Raw genomic sequence first — 19,303 nt, forward strand, 5'->3', positions numbered from 1 at the left:
TTTTCATTTTTAACAGTGTAAAAGGGAGCAGTATAAATACCGTTCCTCATTGCTCCTCATTTTAAATTTGTGACTTGGGTTTGGGCAACACAATACATCAACAGATACAAAACACATAATCATCAATATTTACACATGCTACAAAAAGACATCTGTTGTTCAGAAATATAGTAGCTTGATAACCAAATAGAAATGTGCAAATAATGTCCAAATTTCAAGATTCGTTCCCTCTTTCAAACACACACTCACACCAACCCATTGATTGATCTGTTTGATGCACTCAAATAATGGAAATAGATAAGTGTTTAATTTCAGCCAAAATGGGGCCAAGTCTCCCCATTTTCTTTTCACTAGCTTTAAAACTAATTCTCAGAGATTCACACCCAGTACTCATATATGTAACTTAATTTAAAAAATGTATTTCACAAATAAAATGTATTCCTGTCACTGGTTTTCAGGCGGTAATTTTCTTCCAGAGGAAAAAAATATATAATATTGAAACGATCACACACACAGTGAACAGTTTGACGTATCTCCAGACAGTATGGACGGAGTGTTCTCTACTCTGATCATGCCGTTGAGCAGGCAGTCAGTAAATTGTACATGGCAATAAGTAAAACTTGTCTTTTTTCTGTATACATACTCTCGTACGTCACCACTTAGTGACGTCAATGTTATATCATTCCACATGGCATTAGTGCAGGAGAACGTGACGGCTAAGAGGAGCACTGCTCCACTATTCCACCGTCTCACACACGCATGCACCTTTTCTCTCTCTCTCTCACTCTCTTTGCCTTATATTTAAGAGTGTCTTAGAGCCAGTATTTGCCTCTATATGGCTAAAATACAATTGTGTATATTAATGAATAAGCCTCTTTAATTACTAAAGGGTTTGTTAATTACAAAATGTAAATGCACTAATATGTTTAAATGAAAAAAATACAAGAAAACAAAAGAACAAAATCTTTAAAAACTAGGGAGGGGAGAAGCTTTTTATCAGACAGTAAAAACCCACAGCAACATGCACTGGTGGAGCAATAGATATATGGTGACAGGAATATCCAGTCTGAAACAGGTGAAACAACAAACAAAATAACGAAACAATTTTTAAACAATAGAGCTGATTCGACTTGATCCTTTCTGTGTGACAGTCTTTTGTGTAATATTTTTAGTCCTCTGTATTATTACAGTAAAGCACGGTGGAGCCTGCTGCCCAAAGGCTGATGATTCAAAAGATTAAATGAGACGTGAAGATTTAAAGCAGTATGACTGGCACAACCTCATTGTTAAAAACACTGTGAATACCAGTACATCATGTAATGGTGGACAAGGTAAGAAGGCTGTTTGATTGCACACAGTGTTCTGTCTTCAAAAAGATAAACACTTGCTAATGAGGGATGGCGAATCCTCCTGCTCAATTGAAAATTAAACAAAGATCGAATCACAGCCTGAAGAGCTCCAGTTCTGCATATATTCCCACACAGCAGAAAAGAACATATCAGTGAATGAAACTTAACAACTAATTGGTGTATTTACTGCAACTTTGTGAAGTAAAAGACAGAATAACATTTAAATTAGATTTGTGCGCAACAAAGCCTTTATACCTGATGAAAAGCTTATGCGATTGCACCCTATTTTTGAATAGCTCACATAAAGGGATGTTTGGAATGACGGGCTTACTGTGAATCTCCACACACTCACTTACACATCAGCTGTGGAAAAATACAAATCCCTCTCATCAAGTCCAATGAATTATGAATTGTCAGTTTCGCCGTTCTTTCATAAATACATAATATGGAGCACTTTCCAAATATGCCACATACACTGCAGGGGATTCCCGACCCTGGACATCTCCCACATTCAGGCATCTCATCCACAATAATGATCTATTCATTTTCCCTTACTGAGTGAAATTATTGTGAGCACACATGGCCTCTCTCTGTCATTTATATTCTCACACACTCTCGCAGGCAACGTGTTGTCAGTTCATACAGCAAATCACTCAGTAGAAAGTAAGCTATCACAGACATGACTAAAAACACATTTTTATTTGCACATTCATGTTTGAAATTTTGTTGTCTTTCAATTCACAGCTAATATGATTTTTGATGTTCTATTATTGAATATTATTCATTATTGAATATATGAGCCATTATGTGAATTGAGTCACTATAAGACAACAAGGATCCTAAAGGAGCAGAAAGTGTTCAAATAAACAAATATATATCAAAAAATGTTTTAACATTTTGTGACTTCAGCATTACTTGAAAGCCTAAACCTTCAGGGCCCTCATTTAATGCATGTTTAAAATAGTGACAGAAACGTAAATATTATATTTTAAACCGTAACCTTAAAAAAAAAACCTATAAGAGTTGTAAAGCTGAACTTGACCTATGGGGTTAAGAAGTGATTGTTCTCAATTATTTTGTTTTTGTGAAGTCACACACATTACTAAATATCCCAGAATCAATGACAGAGCCCTTAAAAGAATCTCTCTAAAGCCATATGGTAAAACACCCTGCAGAAATGACAATTACAAGGCTTCAATTTCATAACTGAAATGTTTTTTTTTTATTATAAACAGACCAAAATTTATTCTGATGCTGAAGCTTTGAAATGGACAAAAACAATTCGAATGAACTGCAAAAAGCCCCATGTCCATATTCAAGAGCGGAGTGACATTTTGCTGTTTAAAGGTGTTAAATGTGAGCTGGATTGATGCATCGATCAATTAACCAACGATGCGATGTCATCGATACAACGCGTAAAGATAAATGTATATAATTTTTTGTTTTGTAAGGACCAACAAAGTTGGTATAGAAATGCTAAATGCTTAAAAATAAGCTGTTAGTTGGTTCTCACAACAATAATAAAAAAGTAGTTTCCTGCGTGAATTAGACGGGAGAAACCTGAGAGTTTATTCCAGGGTTTTTGCAGTAAGCATTCTGAAACGTCACGTAAACAAGAATGCCATTTTCCTTATGTTATTGAAGTGATTAAGAGAAAGTGGTTTAAAACACTTAGGTTTCTCCTGGACAGCGCGGCTTACGTGGCCATGTAAAGACATAATCAATGTTCTGATGGCTGTTTGAAGAGTGTGCGTGCATGGAACAGACAGAATAACTAGGTCAGAGGATGGAGCCCTCTCATAACAACAAGTAAACAAAATGGAAAGCATTTTACATTTTTAATTTCTAGGAGTATTTAAAAAATATCTACTACTGTGTCTAACGTCCGCATATATTTGCTCAAGTATATTAGTGGAATCCCGGAGTTTGGCATAAGAGGGAAACACCACTATTGCAGCGCTAATCCGTTGCAGGTCACAATGGAAATTTTAAGAAACAAACACAGCCACAACTCTGGAATATATGGAAAAAAGTGACACAACAGGGATGCCATGTTTGTTATTTACAAAAGCATTGCAAAGAAATTACATTGCTGTGGATAAAGCTGCTAACTGACCGAGTCGCATGTACAGTATGCAGGGGCAAAGAGAAAGCCTCTGTTGCCTCTTAGCCTTGGAGTCCACCATACATACTCAATGTCATGTCTAACCAGAGGAATTAGGGATGTCAAAAGTACCAGTACTTATGTACCAAGTTGATAATAAAATATAAACAATGTAATAATACAAGTGTTTATGCAGTACCAGTAGTATTGATACCTACGTGCTGCCTGACTGACACAAGACTGCTTTCAAATGCTCACACAGGAATTTGAATTTGACATATTTGGGAAAAAATGAACGACCAATTAATCAAATAAAAAATGTAACAGGTCCAACTGTGACAATTTAACTGCAAAAAATTGTATTAAATAAATATACTGTCTGCATTTGCTGTGGGCTTTAATAAGGTGTCAAACTAACTTACCTCAAAAGACTTCATGTCATAAAAACAAAAAGCTTAATTCTACTTGAGACAGAAATATGTTACTGTATAGTAAAATTTTATATTCACTAAAATATTATAAAATGTATAGTATGTAATGTATACAGTATTTGCGATAATAAATATTATAATAATAATGTTTAAGCAATATATCACAGCACGAGCGCTGTTAGGGTTGGCTATAAAGGCTTGCTAGGGTTGCTAAGAGAGACTACAGAGACAGAGTGGAGTCAGACTATCTCAGCTCCGACGTCAAATGCATGTGGAGTGGTCTGAGCAAAATAACAGTCTACAAATGCAAGAAAAGCAGTCATGTGGATACATCTGCCTCATTACCAGACGAGCTCAACACATTCTATGCTCGTTTTGAGGCAGACAACAAATTTCCTGCTGTGAATATTCCCACTGATCATAACAGCTGCCCTCTGGCCCTAACAGTACCTGAAGTCAATAGGTCCTTTAAGAAGGTCAACACTCGTAAGGCACTAGGTCCTGATGGCATTCTCAGCAGTGTCTTAAAGGTTTTTGCTGACCAGTTAGCAGGTGACTTTTCCAACATCTTTAACATCTCCCTAAGTTTGACAGTGATCCCCACATGCTTCAAGAAGACCACCATCATCACTGTCCCAAAGAAAACTGCTGTCTCCTGCCTGAATGGCTACCGCCCTGTAGCACTGACCTCAGTTATAATGAAGTGGCTCTTCAAAACCCACATCTGCTTTTCCATCCCAAATACCTTGGACCCCTTTCAGTTTGCATACCGGACAAATAGATCCACAGATGACACCGTAGCAATGACCATGCACTCAGCCCTTACACACCTGGAGAAAAGTGACACCTATGTGTGATATTTCACTTTTCAAATAGGATAAAAAAAAGCCTATTTGTTTTGCTTTTTTAAAGCATTTTAATAGCATATCATCCATTTTTGCTTTGGTCTCAAAATTTGTATTGAGAATCAAGACATTTTACTGGTATTGGTACGGACTACCTGTCATGACAACCCTAAGAGGAATATTGCATTAAGTCTCTGTGCAGCTAATCATTTTTAAGATTACTCCAATTATATTTTTTTCGGAATACCCAAACATCTCTCACTTGTGTGATAACTGTAATTATTACACGGCTCTTTGGAATACTTGATTCTGATTGGTCAATGGTGGCATCTAGTGGTTTGATATTTCTGAGTAATAAATGCACTTCTATATGTCAGACCGCTCATCTGGATTTCTTCATTACTACTTCTCGGATCACTGTGTGATCTCTATAAGTAAGCTAATTTTAACTTAAATCCATGTTTCATGTGCATGTATTTATTCATGTGGCAAGTACAGGCAGTCTTTTAATGAGCTGGATAATGAGGAGAGAGACCGCCATTTATATAGAACAAACACCGACAGAACTCTGTCACAAACCAGGTGGATTTCAACTGTTTAGCTATATATTTCTTCTCACATAATTACATAACTTCAAAACAAATCAATATTTTAGGTCCATGTATTTATTTATTTGGTTAGTAGCAGTGTAATAAGCAGGATAATGTATAGTCAGGTGTTATCACAAAATAAACCCCTTCAGGCTGATGCAAGACCACTCAGCTTCGCAGAGACCATCGTGTTCGGGTATATTATGTGATATCAACTGGTTGATTGTACTTTGTCCTTTACTGAAAGGGATAGCTCACCTAAAAAATAAAAATTCTCTCATCATGTTCTCACCCCCATGGTTATCAAATCTGTATGACTTTCTTTCATCTGCTCAACACATTTGAAGAAAAGTAGAAAAATATCTTAGCTCAGTAGGTCATTAAAATGCAAGTAGATGGTGCAAGTGAAAGTTTAAAAATAAAAAATAAAAACAAATCACAGAACGTCAGCATCAACTTTATCCATATGACTGTATGGTTAAACAAATGTCTTCTAAAGCGATATGATCACTTTTGGTGTGAAAAAGATCAATATTTCAGTACTTTTTAACTATAAACCATCACTTCCGGTAAGCTTCATGAGTTCACGTGGTCTCTCATAGGACGTATTCACATAGGTAGGTTACCGATGTAATCTCACATTCTCCTCTTGGTTGAGACAACCAGAATAACCACACAAACACACCATTGTGAGAAATCAAAATGATACAAACCCAAATTTAAACAGAAACCAATGAAGCTTCTGTACAGCATTCCTCCTACTCAGTTGTACACAGCGTTGCTCTTTCAGGTGTGTCACACATGCGTCAGTTCTCACATGCCAATGCGATTACGTCACAGGCATGACTTATATTTAAGAAGCACTTAAAAAAAATCTGCACAAAAAGCAATCGCGTCACTTTAGAAGAAATTAATTTAACCACTGGAGTCATATGAATGACGTTTATGCTGACTGTCTGTTCCTTTTGGAGCTTAAAAAGGTCTGATCACCATCCAAATTCATTTTAAGGACCAACAGAGGTCCTTCTTCAAATGTGTTTCAACCTGCACCATAACTGACCACCTCTGTTTACAATGTGCTTAAAGTGCAAAACGATTATTCTGCACAATTTTGTCATGCAATATTTATACTGTTTACTTGCTCAGACCTACCTTAACCACTGCCTTTTTTTCAGCATGGGTGTGGCTAAGATTTTGGACAACGGACAAAAGGCTAAAAGCCAGGAACTAAAAAAAAAGGTCCAGATTCTTTTATCCATCATCAATGCATGCACTGTTTAAACTTCATGACAATCAGATGAGAAAGATCATAGATAATAAACAATATATTCAATGCCCAGTATTGTTAGAAACTAGGAGGAAAAAAAAAAAGAGGAAAAAAAACATTGCAAATGTATTGGCTTAATGTATGCAACTGTTAGTATTCTTACTGGTACTTGATATTTCGAGTACTTCGAATATCAATATTTCAAATTGTATTTCTAGCTGCTTTGATTGTCTCAAACAAAATACAATTCAACTATCCAGTTAGTTGGTTTGGTAAATAAGCACCTGCAGAAAACAATAATAAATAGAAAAAAATAGAAATTACAATTTTTAAATGTTTTTGGACTTTGTCAATTAAAAGGAAATGTATCATGCCAAATCAGTTGTACTTTTCTGTGATATAAATTGTGAATAGTATAGAATTGTAGTGAAATGTGTATTGCAGTAACTAAAACAATATTTGATTTACAAAAAGTTGTGTTACACATACACACGACAAACTACTAAAGTAGCACTTTAATCTGGTTGAAATAACCCAATTACTCATCACCAGTTCTGAAAAATGCCTTGGGACAAATCATTTTTAACAACTAATGCTAATAATGCATTTCATTATACATTCTTAACTCAAACGCAAACATTTTTTCCCAATAGGCTACAGTTTGTGCTAATATTTTAAAGATTTAGCTTACAGGCTTTTTTGAGATTCAGTACATCCTGAGTACTTTTTTAATGAAAAATAACAGTTTTCTAAATAATTTTTTTCAAGAGTTTGTTTGGTATTAATAAATAAATTGACAAAATCAGATAATTTTCAATCAGTGACTCCTATAAAACAACCACAACCTGATCTGATCTGCTATGCTGATAACTGATGCCCTTGTTTTGGGGGTCCTATCTTTAGTCACTTATGTAACATTTGTTTTCAGTTTGGTAAATCCTTAAAAAAATGTATACATAGAATTTCATGAACTCTGATATCATGACTAAAGGAACCAACTTCAATACTAATTTGTGTATAATAATAGATTAGAACTAAACTTAAAACTTCTTGTCTTTTAAACAAAATTTCAATAATACATTTACCTAAGTGGTATGTTGTAGTAAAAAAAGAAAAAAAAGAGCCAATGCATTTGCTTCTCAGTCCCAGAATTTCCACAATATATTGCCGCTCCATGTGCTATGTTAAAATTGATTGGGCTTTGTTATGATTATCAACTGATTTAAAGTTCCGAGCCTTATAAACATTTCAAACAGTCTGTCTACTGCGTACAGTGGTCCATCTTAAAGGCACCATAATCCTGCCAATGGTTCTAAACACAGGTCAGGCTGTGACGAACACTGAGCTGAAAATGCAATGAGTCACAGGTGGCTTGAAGAGAGAACTGGTGTCATTTCTCACTCTGTGCAAGTGAAAAGTCATGAGGCCACACATGAGAGACAGCATTGACTGGAACATCACAAAAACTTGAAAAAAACTAAATCATGTCACAGTAGAAAAATAAAAAACACATAGATCCATTTAAATAATAATAATAATAATAATAATAATTTTCTGCATTTTTGCATAGCAATGAATTGAACAGAATTAACTACATGGGTGATACATACTGCCAATTATTGTACAATTACTGTGATAGTGACTGATGATAACCTTACACTCTCTCACTTTCAAGATCTGTAGAAGATATCAAATAAAGAAACATAAACCCTAAGGTGAAAAATAGTGATGCCACCTTTTTGTTAAATACACAATAAACAAGTAATATGTTAGATACATGATGCCAACTTCACAGCAAAATTATTACAGCCCATTTTCATTAGGTATCATGATTACAAACAATAATTTTACAGAATTTGTTCATCTTGGTTCATTTTTAATGTATATTGTTCAGTGTTTATAATGCATTAACTAATGTTAACAGATAGGCCTAAAACTTTATTTAAAAAAATAAAATTGTTACTACATGTAGCAACCACCTTATATACAACGTTATTGTAAAGTGTTCCATAAAATGTTTAAAAAAATAATAATTGTAAAGCTACAAATATAAATTGCATTCTTTAAAATCTTGCAAATGCAACGTTTAAAAAAACAATGGCTGTTTATGAGCCTGGGAGCAGTATCGTGCGTGAGAATAAACTCTCAGAATCAGAAAGCGAGAACAAGTATGAAAGTAATGTGACTCACACAGTGTATCATAACTCGGACAGAAAAAAAAAAAAACTTTGCATAAAAACTTACACCGTCTGAACATTCGGTGTTCAAGAATTGTTCATCAACCAATATAAAAGTTGAATGCACCTACACATACGAATGTCTGTGTTCAATGTTGTGCAACTTTAAAGTGTACTTCGTCAGCTCTCACTGCTCATTTGTGGGCACATATATTTTACTTAATTACACAGACTCAAAGGCAATCAAATTCCATGAATTAAAAAAGCCAATAGATTAGTAAATATTTAATAGTCTGATGACACAAAGTTGTTCTGTATTCTAAAAGCGCTCTACACTGCATAACAATATCATAAGCCAATGGATAATTCAAATGTATTTGTAATAACACTTGAAATATTCATAATTATAAGACTGTCATACATTAACATTAAAAGGCAATAGCAGACATGAGCTAGAATTTAATATTGCCTCAATTTAAAGTGGGACAAAATGGAGTTAGATTTAGGAGTTTGCAGATGTGGCATAACCTGGCAAAAAACATTTACTTTTTTTTCCAGTTTGAAAATCGTATTTCCAAGTGTCATTACAGCAGCTCGCATGTAAGGGAGAACTGATGCTACTACTCTAAGAACAGATGCACAACTTGGAGGTCAAAATAAAGTCTGAACCTGGTCATACTGAAACCTCAGTTCATGAGCGTATCTGGAACAGTGCACACATTCAAAGCACTAAAATCTTTTGAAGCACAAAGTGAAAGGCCTTACATGCAAGTGCAGAGAGGATTTAATACATAATTGTTAGTGAAATCCTGAAGCTCATTTCAAATTTTCTTATTTCTCATTTATATTCACTGGAATATTGCCATTATTTACAATATGTGTATGAACAAGCCAGGATGACCAGGAGCGGATCTACCGGGGTGGCATCGGGTGGCAAATGCCACCCGAAGAAAAAGCATTACCACCCCAGCATAAGTATCCAAATGTATTAAACATAAATGTAAGTATATTATCGTTGATTTTGACATTGTGTAGGTTTTTATTCATGTCAAACGTTCTAAACTCTTACCGAATGCACAAATGACTACAGAATTGATTACAGCACCATCCAATCCCGTGATTGTTAACAGCAGCAGCCAATCACAGCATCGACCAACTGCCTCCCTACTATTGCAGCACGTGTGTGTTGGCTCTCACTGGTTGATGAGCTTATTTCCTCAACAACAATGACCACATGGATAAATACGTGGGGGGAAAAAAAAGAGATAAAAAAGTTTAATTTCTCAGTTGATTCCAAGTATTCACTGAATGATTATTAGATATATATATGGGGCGCACCGGTGTGTAGTGTGCGCAGTGTGTTTCCTCCCTATACAAACTAAGTGCTTCATGGCCAGGTTGTGTGATGTGAGACGGTTGTTCGTGAACAGTGTCATCTCGCTCACCGGCGCATATTTACTTTTTTTCCAGGTTCCCACTGCTGGAGCGGAGAATTTGTGGTTGTCGCTGTCTGAATTTCGGATCTTTCATATACAGAACCGTCAATAAATGTGTCTTTGTTTCCGCTACTCTCGTCTCTATTCACATTTTATTGCATTTTATTTTTAAAGTGTAACACCCTTCCACTGTTCACTAATAAAATCTTGTTTTATTAAAATAAAAAGTTACATTTGGACAAATTTGAATCCAAATCCTCTAAAAACTAAAGGCAAAAAGTTACCACAAGATCAATCAGTCATGTTTTTAATCAAATTGCTGATATACATAGTGTTCATCTACTGATTAACAAAATCCCAAGACTGATAGTGGCAGATGTAGAGATGAAATAACCACATTATGTGAACTATTTATGTGGGTGCTTGAATCGTCATTAAGTACAAATGTTGATCGAAACAGGTAATTTAAAATAATCTTTAACTGTGCATAACATAATTAATATTCTTGAGTTTTACAGCACTGCCTCCCACAGTACAATTTTCTGTACAGTTTATTTTAATTTAGACCTAACTTTGTGTTAATATTTGCTTTCAAATTGATTATTCCATCTGTTACAAAGGTGATAGGTCTACAGGACTTTAGCAGACATGTATTTTCCATCCATGGGTACACTTAATAAAGGTAGTGACATTTAATCCAGATTGCCGATTCTATATTTGAAGCTTAGGAACATTTAGAATTTGTTGATGTGTTTCATAGATAATGTCTTGGTGCTCTGAAGATAGAAATTTTGTTCCTTATTTTTTTATTATGCAAAAATAGATTTATTTTTTTTTAATGTTGGCAAATCAGTATCAAAATGGTTACTATATGGTTCCTGTGGAAATGCAGTTGTATCAAAAATTAATGGACATTTAAAATGGTATAGAGACTCCAATTAATGAATTAGTACTTGTTGCAATGAAGCTTGGTACCTTAATCCATAAGAACTATGCATGGGTGCTTGCTTTGGTGTTGCCACCCCTCAAAGTCTCCATGCCACCCCATAAAAATATCTAGATCCGCCCTGAGGATGACTAAATGAAAACCCAATATGTTACAGTCTATTTGCTTAGCATCACAGGTTTGATGACCATGAATTTAGAGTTTAAACATGACCCTTTACCCCCTGTCAGGGCTGACTTTTTCTGGCCGAAATGAGCTTGACTTTTAAAAAAGTCAAAGAGCTACAAGCGCCATATCTTACTCATGAACCAACAAGATCCCTTTCATATCGCTAGTGCTTATAAATTGTTAAATTCATGTGTCTAAATGTAAATTATGCTGTTTTAGTTTAAGTATATCACTCAGAACTTAAGCTAAGAGCTTTGTTTAAACTTTGCATATTGCGCAAGAACACAAAGGAAGAGTCGATCCATCCACATTCTATTTAGGGCACAACTTCTGGGACGAGCATCGGTCCCCTTTTCAACTGTTTAAAACTGTCAGAATTCAGCAATGATTAAGTGTGTAATGTTGTGTTTCACTTTAGTATAAACATACAATTCTTAACAGTGCTACAAGTGTACTGTAAACTGGCTAATGTCCTCCTTACTCAAAAGTAAACAGTTCCTGCAGTACTGAGAGCCCATAAAAAAATATTGATATGATTCTACACACACAAATTTCTATTAAATGTATTTCAATAAAATTTAACAGGACACCTCACCATCTTAATATAAAATGCAAACTGGGGGGAAATTACAACCCAAGACTTTATAACTAGGCCACACTATTGAGTTCTCCTTGCAACGTCCATAAATCTAAACAGCTAAATTACTAAAAAAGTTTAAACTGAAATGTTATAGCAAATACAATAATTTCTCGCAATGTCACAGTGAAACAGTCACTGAACTATTAAATTTGTGAGGCAACAGCGAACTGACCAGGCACAGAGACCTGGCCAAACAACTAAAAAATACTAACACCATCAGATACATGATGTTACAAACCATGTGGACTGTTGTTCTAGCATAGTTGCTCAGTGCATAATTCTGATTCATCATCACACGCATAAACCTCCTAATACACCAGCAAACGCGTCTAACTGATAGTGTATTAGGCAGCTTATGCGAGTGATGATGAATCATAATTATGATATGTAATGATGTATTAGGAGTGTGCTGGTGTATTAATAATATGATATTTTGTATTGGAGTGTGATATTATGTTTATCAAAAGTGTGATGTTTATGGCGGTGTATTAGGAGTGCAATGTGTCAGGAGCGCAAATGTGTAATGAGAGAGCGAGTATGATGGAGTGTGATGGTGTGTATCAGGATTGTGATCAATTAAGATACTGTATTAGTTGTGTGAAAACATATCAGGTGTGTGATTGTGTTTTAGGTGTGAGATGTGTGTGATTGTGTCAAGAGTGGAGTGGTGTATTAAGAGTCGGAGTTTGATGATGTGTATCAGGATTGTGACGGTCTATCAGGTGTGTGATGGTGTAGTGAGAAGCATGTGACAGTGTGTCAAGAGTGCAATGGTGTATTAAGAGTCAGAGTATGATGTGTGTATCAGAACTGTGATGGTGTATGAGTTGTAAGATGTGTGTGATGTGTATTAGAAGCGTGATAATGTATTAGGAGTATGATGTGTCAGGAGTGCAAGTGTATTAAATGTTAGGGATTGATGGAGCGTGATGGTGCGTATCAGGATTTTGATGAATTGCGATGGTATATCAGTTGTGTGAAGGTGTGTATCAGGATTATTATATTGTACTAGAAGTGAGATGTGTGTGATGGTGTGTCAGGAGGAGTGCAATGATGTATTACTATTTTGAGTATGAGTGTGATGTGTGTATTAGGATTTTTTTGGTGTACCAGGAGTGAGATGTGTGTGATGGTGTCAGGAGTGCTACGACGTATGAATAGTTGGGGTATGATGGAGTGTATCAGGATTGATATGGTGTATATTCGGTTTGTGAAAGTGCACTAGGAGTGAGATGTGTGTGATGGTGTCAGGAGTGCTATGACGTATGAATAGTTGGGGTATGATGGAGTGTATCAGGATTGATATGGTGTATTAGGTTTGTGATAGTGCACTAGGAGTGTGATGTGTGTGATGGTGTCAGGAGTGCTATGACGTATGAATAGTTTGGGTATGATGGAGTGTGATGGTGTGTATCAAGACTGATATGGTGTATTAGGTTTGTGATGGTGCACTAGGAGTGAGATGTGTGTGATGGTGTGTCAGGAGGAGTGCAATGATGTATTACTATTTTGAGTATGAGTGTGACGTGTGTATTAGGATTTTTTTGGTGTACCAGGAGTGAGATGTGTGTGATGGTGTCAGGAGTGCTATGACGTATGAATAGTTGGAGTGTGATGGTGTGTATCAGGATTGATATGGTGTATTAGGTTTGTGATAGTGCACTAGGAGTGTGATGTGTGTGATGGTGTCAGGAGTGCTATGACGTATGAATAGTTGGTGTATGATGGTGTGTATCAAGATTGATATGGTGTATTAGGTTTGTGATGGTGCACTAGGAGTGAGATGTGTGTGATGGTGTCAGGAGTGCAATGAAGAGTTTGTATAATGGACTGTATTGTGTGTATCAGGAGTGTGTGTATCGGGGTATGATGGATCAGTTGTGTTATGGGGAATTAGGATCAGGGTGTGTGCTGATGAATAGCTCCTACCTGTTCTCTGGAAATACATGGCAGAGAAGGTCTGCGGGGCATCTTACAACTGCCATAATAGCTGCTTGGCGTTTCTCCCAAAGAAACACAGCTGGACCTTCTCCTGGGTCTAATGACGGGAACTTTCTCATCCGCACTGGGAGTTCTGTTGGCCGTCTCCCTAAGTGGACAACCGTTATCAAAACAGAGTGCCAGAAGAGAGCCGGAGACCCCGGCCATGCACGCCAGCACCGGCCTGAGAGATGGAGACAGACAGCTGAGGCTGGTGAAGGACAGCAGCCACACCAGGCTGGCGAACACCAGGATCAACACGCTGTGTTTGAGTTTGAGAGTGGGGATGAGAGTGAGCAGACCCACACAGCCCAGCACAAACAGTAACCTGCCCATCATCTGCATCTGCTGGTGCTCCTCTCCCCATTGCAAAAAGCGCAAAACCATGTAATCCCCCAAGTAGCATGATGCTGGTAAAGACAAAAGCCAACATCTGCTGCTTTCCCTCTTTTTCCTCCGCAGATAGAGGGTCAGGAAGAAATACGCACAGCCTATGCTGAATAAAGGACTGATGGACTGGGAGAAATCAAACAGAAAAGTCCGCAGCTCCGATACGCCGCGTTCACTTTGAAAGCTCTTAGAAATTAAAAAGGAGAGCGCCAAGACTGCCAGCGCTCCCACGTAGAGAGCCGAGCCTCGGAATAGTTTGGAGTTGAGGATGTCCTCATTGCAAAACCTACAGACGGTGAATAAAAAGCCCCTTTGATGGTCTTGTTTTAATGGAGTGACGCAGCTCTTCACATAGCCGTTCCTGAAGCTCTCCGCGCTGTTTGCATTGCCAACAACACCACCGTGCTGGCGGATTTTGCTGTGCAAAACATCTCCTTCCTCCCGCAGTGCCATGTTGTCCTCCTTCGGTGCTCTTTAAGCTTTCATTCCTCCGAAATAAATCCTCTACTTGTCAACGTTTTACTACATGACGGCAAACGCTCTCAGGCATTTTGGCCAGGAGGAAAAGAGGGTGAAATGTTGTTGTTTTTTAAGCAGACTCGAGCTCTATGTCGCCGTCTAGGTGCGACAGTTTGTAACAATGACCACAGCGCGAGACAGGCACGCGCGCTCTGCAGGCAGCCAAATCGCGCGCGCCTTTAATTACCATATGTGTATTCTCCATTGCAGTCAGCTTTTCTAAAGTTATTGCTCTGTGATCATGTATAAAATACTATAGAAGTCAGCATGACGTGCAAAAAAAACGAAACAAAGAGTCTTAAATACAACGCTAGAGACAACAGTAATGTGCGTGTGCGTGAGAATGTACTGTCATTAAAAAAACATTTCAAGGAATGTGTGTGACGTCTGTCCATTCGTTGTAATTTAAGTTTGAACATACTGTACACTCCCAAAAAATATTTTAACGAGTTTTTAAGAATTACGCATAACAAAATTCCATTCAGTTGAATTGTGTAGCCTAAAGTTTAACTAAATTAAATTATACATTTATAATTTTTACTTTTTATTGTACTAGGTCAATAGTAAGTAATGTAAATAGTGTTGCTTTTTCAGTAAAGAATTTTTCATCTTTGCTGATGCTCATGAAGCAACAGAGGCCCTTCTCGTTTTAGTGCAAGCACCACAAGAGGTCACTAACATGGACATAATATGTCAAAGTTTTTTTAATACATTACCATATCCCTTTAGGCTTTAGGGTATTAGATATAAAATAAAACTATAGCAACAGGTAGTTCTGGAGCATTTATTTGCTTAGACAGAAAGAGCTAGGTCTAATTGTTAAGATCATAAGCTTATGTTAAATTATGGACATATGAATAAGAAAAAAACATGACTAGCCCATGATCATTTGTCCTTATCCAGTCAACACCTTTTCCTTTCCCTATGCTAAAAAACATGTTGTAAAGTGGTGGAAATCCCAAGAAACCAATACTTCGGGTGGAAAGAGACCAAATTAAAACTACAAGAAAACCAAGACTGGATTGTTTAATAAGCTTAAAATGGCTCACATTTGTAAAAAGAACACACCTCAGGATTTTATGACAGATGAATATATTCTATATTTATGAGCAAAAAAAATCCATGTACTTGGCTAAATGTTAGCAATTGTGGTTCATTCATTATGGTTCAGTTATTCTCAAATTCAAAAGATAGAGACTAATGCTGCTTCCGTAATGTTTTGAAATTGACCTCTGTATTCCCCATAGTTATATAAAGTGCTTTTCCATGATTTCAACTGCATAAGTGAAGATGTGGTTGAATAGACAAGTCAATAAAACTACCAGTGGTTCTCATGTAAGGATATTATTCACACTAATCTATTTTACAAGCTTATATTGGACTTGATCAATTTGTTGACATGCTACTTGTTCAAAAATGTATAAATTATGAGGAAAAAAGGCTAACTTTAAAATAAAATAACCCATTAGGAATATGTTTTCCTTTAACAGACATCATATCATAGAGATAACGTCATTACAAACTTTTCAAATGTAAACCCATAAAACTCAAACAGGAAGCATCTAATTTAAGATGACTTTCTCGGTTTCATTGTTCTCACTGGGAAATGCATCACTAACTGCTCACTCAGACCACTTTTATGAGTTAGAAAGGGGGCATGTGAATATTGGTCTTGTCTACTTACCCACTTGTCTTACATATTTCCGGTGTTTGGCCACTAGTGTGGAAGTAGACGTGAAGACTGCGAGTGTGTGGATGACTTTTGATCGCATGTTGGGACACTCGTAGACTTAAAGGTGTTGGTTGCTACAGCTGTTTTTGTTTTTTCACTCAGCTGAAGACTAATAGTTTTTGGTAGCAGTGACTGTTATAGCCTACTTAAAATAGTAAATAACTGAAAATTGTACCCTTCTTTCCATGTGTTAATACACTACTGATTGTTGGAAGTGTATTGTGCTGTATAAAATATGTAATTTTTTTAAAATGTTTTATTGTGTGAAAATAATTGTAAAAGTTAATTATTTTTTACACATTTTGATTTTCAATACTTTGCACATTAAAAAATGTTAACTGTAAAATTCTGTCATCCATAACTGCTGTAAAACAGGAATTATAAGCAATTTATTTCTACTTTGTTTCTCAATACACTGCATAAAAGATTAGATTATATTAGATTCAACTTTATTGTCATTGTGCAAAATACAAGTACAGAGCCAATGAAATGCAGTTAGCATCTAATATATATATATATATATATATATATATATATATATATATATATATATATATATATATATATATATATATATATATATATATACATACTATATATACATATTGCTATTTGCACTTCTGGTTAGATGCTAACTGCATTTTATTGGCTCTGTACTTGTATTTTGCACAATCTAATTTAAGATGACTTTCTCAGTTTCATTGTTCTCACTGGGAAATGCATCACTAACTGCTCACTCAGACCACTACTTACATATTTATATATACTTATATAAATATGTAAGTATATACAATATGGTTTTTTTGAGTGCAAAGTTATGATGTAGAGAAGCAGAGACCAGCTCAATGCAAATGTCTTTAATACAGTAGAAAGTGCAAATGAAGAAGCATAAACTGAAGGTGCATTGTACAGAAATGAGGTATAAATATGTAAATGTGTAAGTATATGTATATGGCCGGTGGCCATAACAGTGCAAGCAGCATCAGGAGGTAGACATTATGTGCAAGAAATGTGCAAGGGAATGTGCAAAAATAAAACATATATATATATATATATATATATATATATATATATATATATATATATATATATATATATATATATATATATATATATATAAATTAATAAAAGAAAAATACAAATATGAAGTTCGGGTGGGATGTAGTGTAAACTTACTTTAACAAAATAAAAACTTAATTCTATAAACCTGTGTGATCACAAACCATTTAAATTATATGCTTTGGCTTGTCATTTATATAAGATGACCAAAGACCGCTTTACACAACTAATCAGTATGTGGTTTCCTAAAACAAATTAAAATCATTAAACATATATTTGAAATACATAAAAATGTATGTTGATAAATTCATTTTAAAACATTTACTAGACTGCATATTGTATGCCACACTGGCTGATAAATGACCAAAATGACCAGCAGTATTAGGCAAGAACAAACAAAATAATGTGATTACTGGGCGAGAATGATAACAAAGAGGTATATACATATACACAATGTAATGTATATGTAATGAAATAATAAATATTATTTCGTAATTATGATGCTCTAGTGCACTAGTGTGGATTTAGCGTGGGTTAAGTGCACTGAGCCTTGGCATGTTTTAGACATTGGATAGTCTTGAACACTTAATTCCTGTCGCGTGCACGCACACTCAAATGGCCAAGACCGCAAGTGTGGGTATTGGGGCAGGGCCATTGTCTTGGTTAGCGGGGGGCCTTGGAGTCAAAAAGGTTGAGGACCAGTGTCTTAAAAATTACCTAATGACCTAAATATCAAAGTCCAATTAAAAAATATATATTTTATTTTATCCCCTTTTCTCCCCAATTTGGAATGCCCAATTCCCACTACTAACTATGTCCTTGTGGTGTCGTGGTTGCTCACCTCAATCTGGGTGGCGGAGGAGAAGTTTCAGTTGCCTCCACTTCTGAGATAGTCAATCCATGCATTTTAACATGTGGCTCATTGTGCATGACACCGCAGAGACTCACAGCATGTGGAGGCTCATGTTATTCTCCACGAGACACACATAACCTACCACATGCCCCAATGAGAGTGCGAACCACTTAATCTTGACTAAGAGGAGGTTATCCCATGTGACTCTACCCTGCCTAGCAACTGGGCCAATTTGGTTGCTTAGGAGACCTGGCTGGAGTCACTCAGCACTCAAACTCAGGACTCCAGGAGTGGTAGTCAGCATCAATACTCGCTGAGCTACACAATTATAGCAATTCTCAAAAAAATACAAAACAGGCCTATATAATATACAAAAAATATTCTAATTATATAAATTTTTCCAAATGATAAATTAATTATTTTTATTTGGATTATAAGTTTACTTGCTAAAACTATTAGTTCCAGTTACTAGAACTCAAACTACTTCTGAAATCCCCTAAATATCTAAAAAGGAATGGATTTTGGCTAATAAATAACCATAATAAAATATGTATTTTCTCATTTAGAAAGCTTCTATGTGTCAGAAAACGTGATTCAGTGTTTCTAAGCGTCAATGTTTATATTTTTTCCCATGTAACTTTTGAATAAATCTAAACGGAATAATACGTAATTGTAAAAACACAACCAAAATAAACAAATAAATAAAATACAACACAACTTCAGACGCAAACATAACCGATAGATGCGGCATGGTGCATAGCGCATTTTTATAACTTTAATATGCTTTGTCCCTTCTGGCTCCCTGTAGTATTGATGT

The 19,303-nt window shown here is 35.9% G+C and overlaps 1 protein-coding gene across 1 annotated transcript in view; it reads right to left on the reverse strand.

Moving 5' to 3' along the window:
• The window catches only part of LOC127647794 (cGMP-inhibited 3',5'-cyclic phosphodiesterase 3B-like), an 87,346-nt gene extending 72,337 nt beyond the window's left edge, over positions 1–15,009 (reverse strand). Inside the window, exon 1 of the mRNA XM_052132266.1 lies at positions 13,883–15,009. Within this exon, the coding sequence (XP_051988226.1) occupies positions 13,883–14,776 (894 nt within the window). The 5' untranslated portion in view covers positions 14,777–15,009. The remainder of the gene's footprint in view (positions 1–13,882) is intronic.
• Positions 15,010–19,303: the final 4,294 nt, after the last annotated feature.

The sequence above is a fragment of the Xyrauchen texanus genome, chromosome 1, assembly GCF_025860055.1.
Source record: "Xyrauchen texanus isolate HMW12.3.18 chromosome 1, RBS_HiC_50CHRs, whole genome shotgun sequence".
Taxonomy (NCBI): domain Eukaryota; kingdom Metazoa; phylum Chordata; class Actinopteri; order Cypriniformes; family Catostomidae; genus Xyrauchen; species Xyrauchen texanus.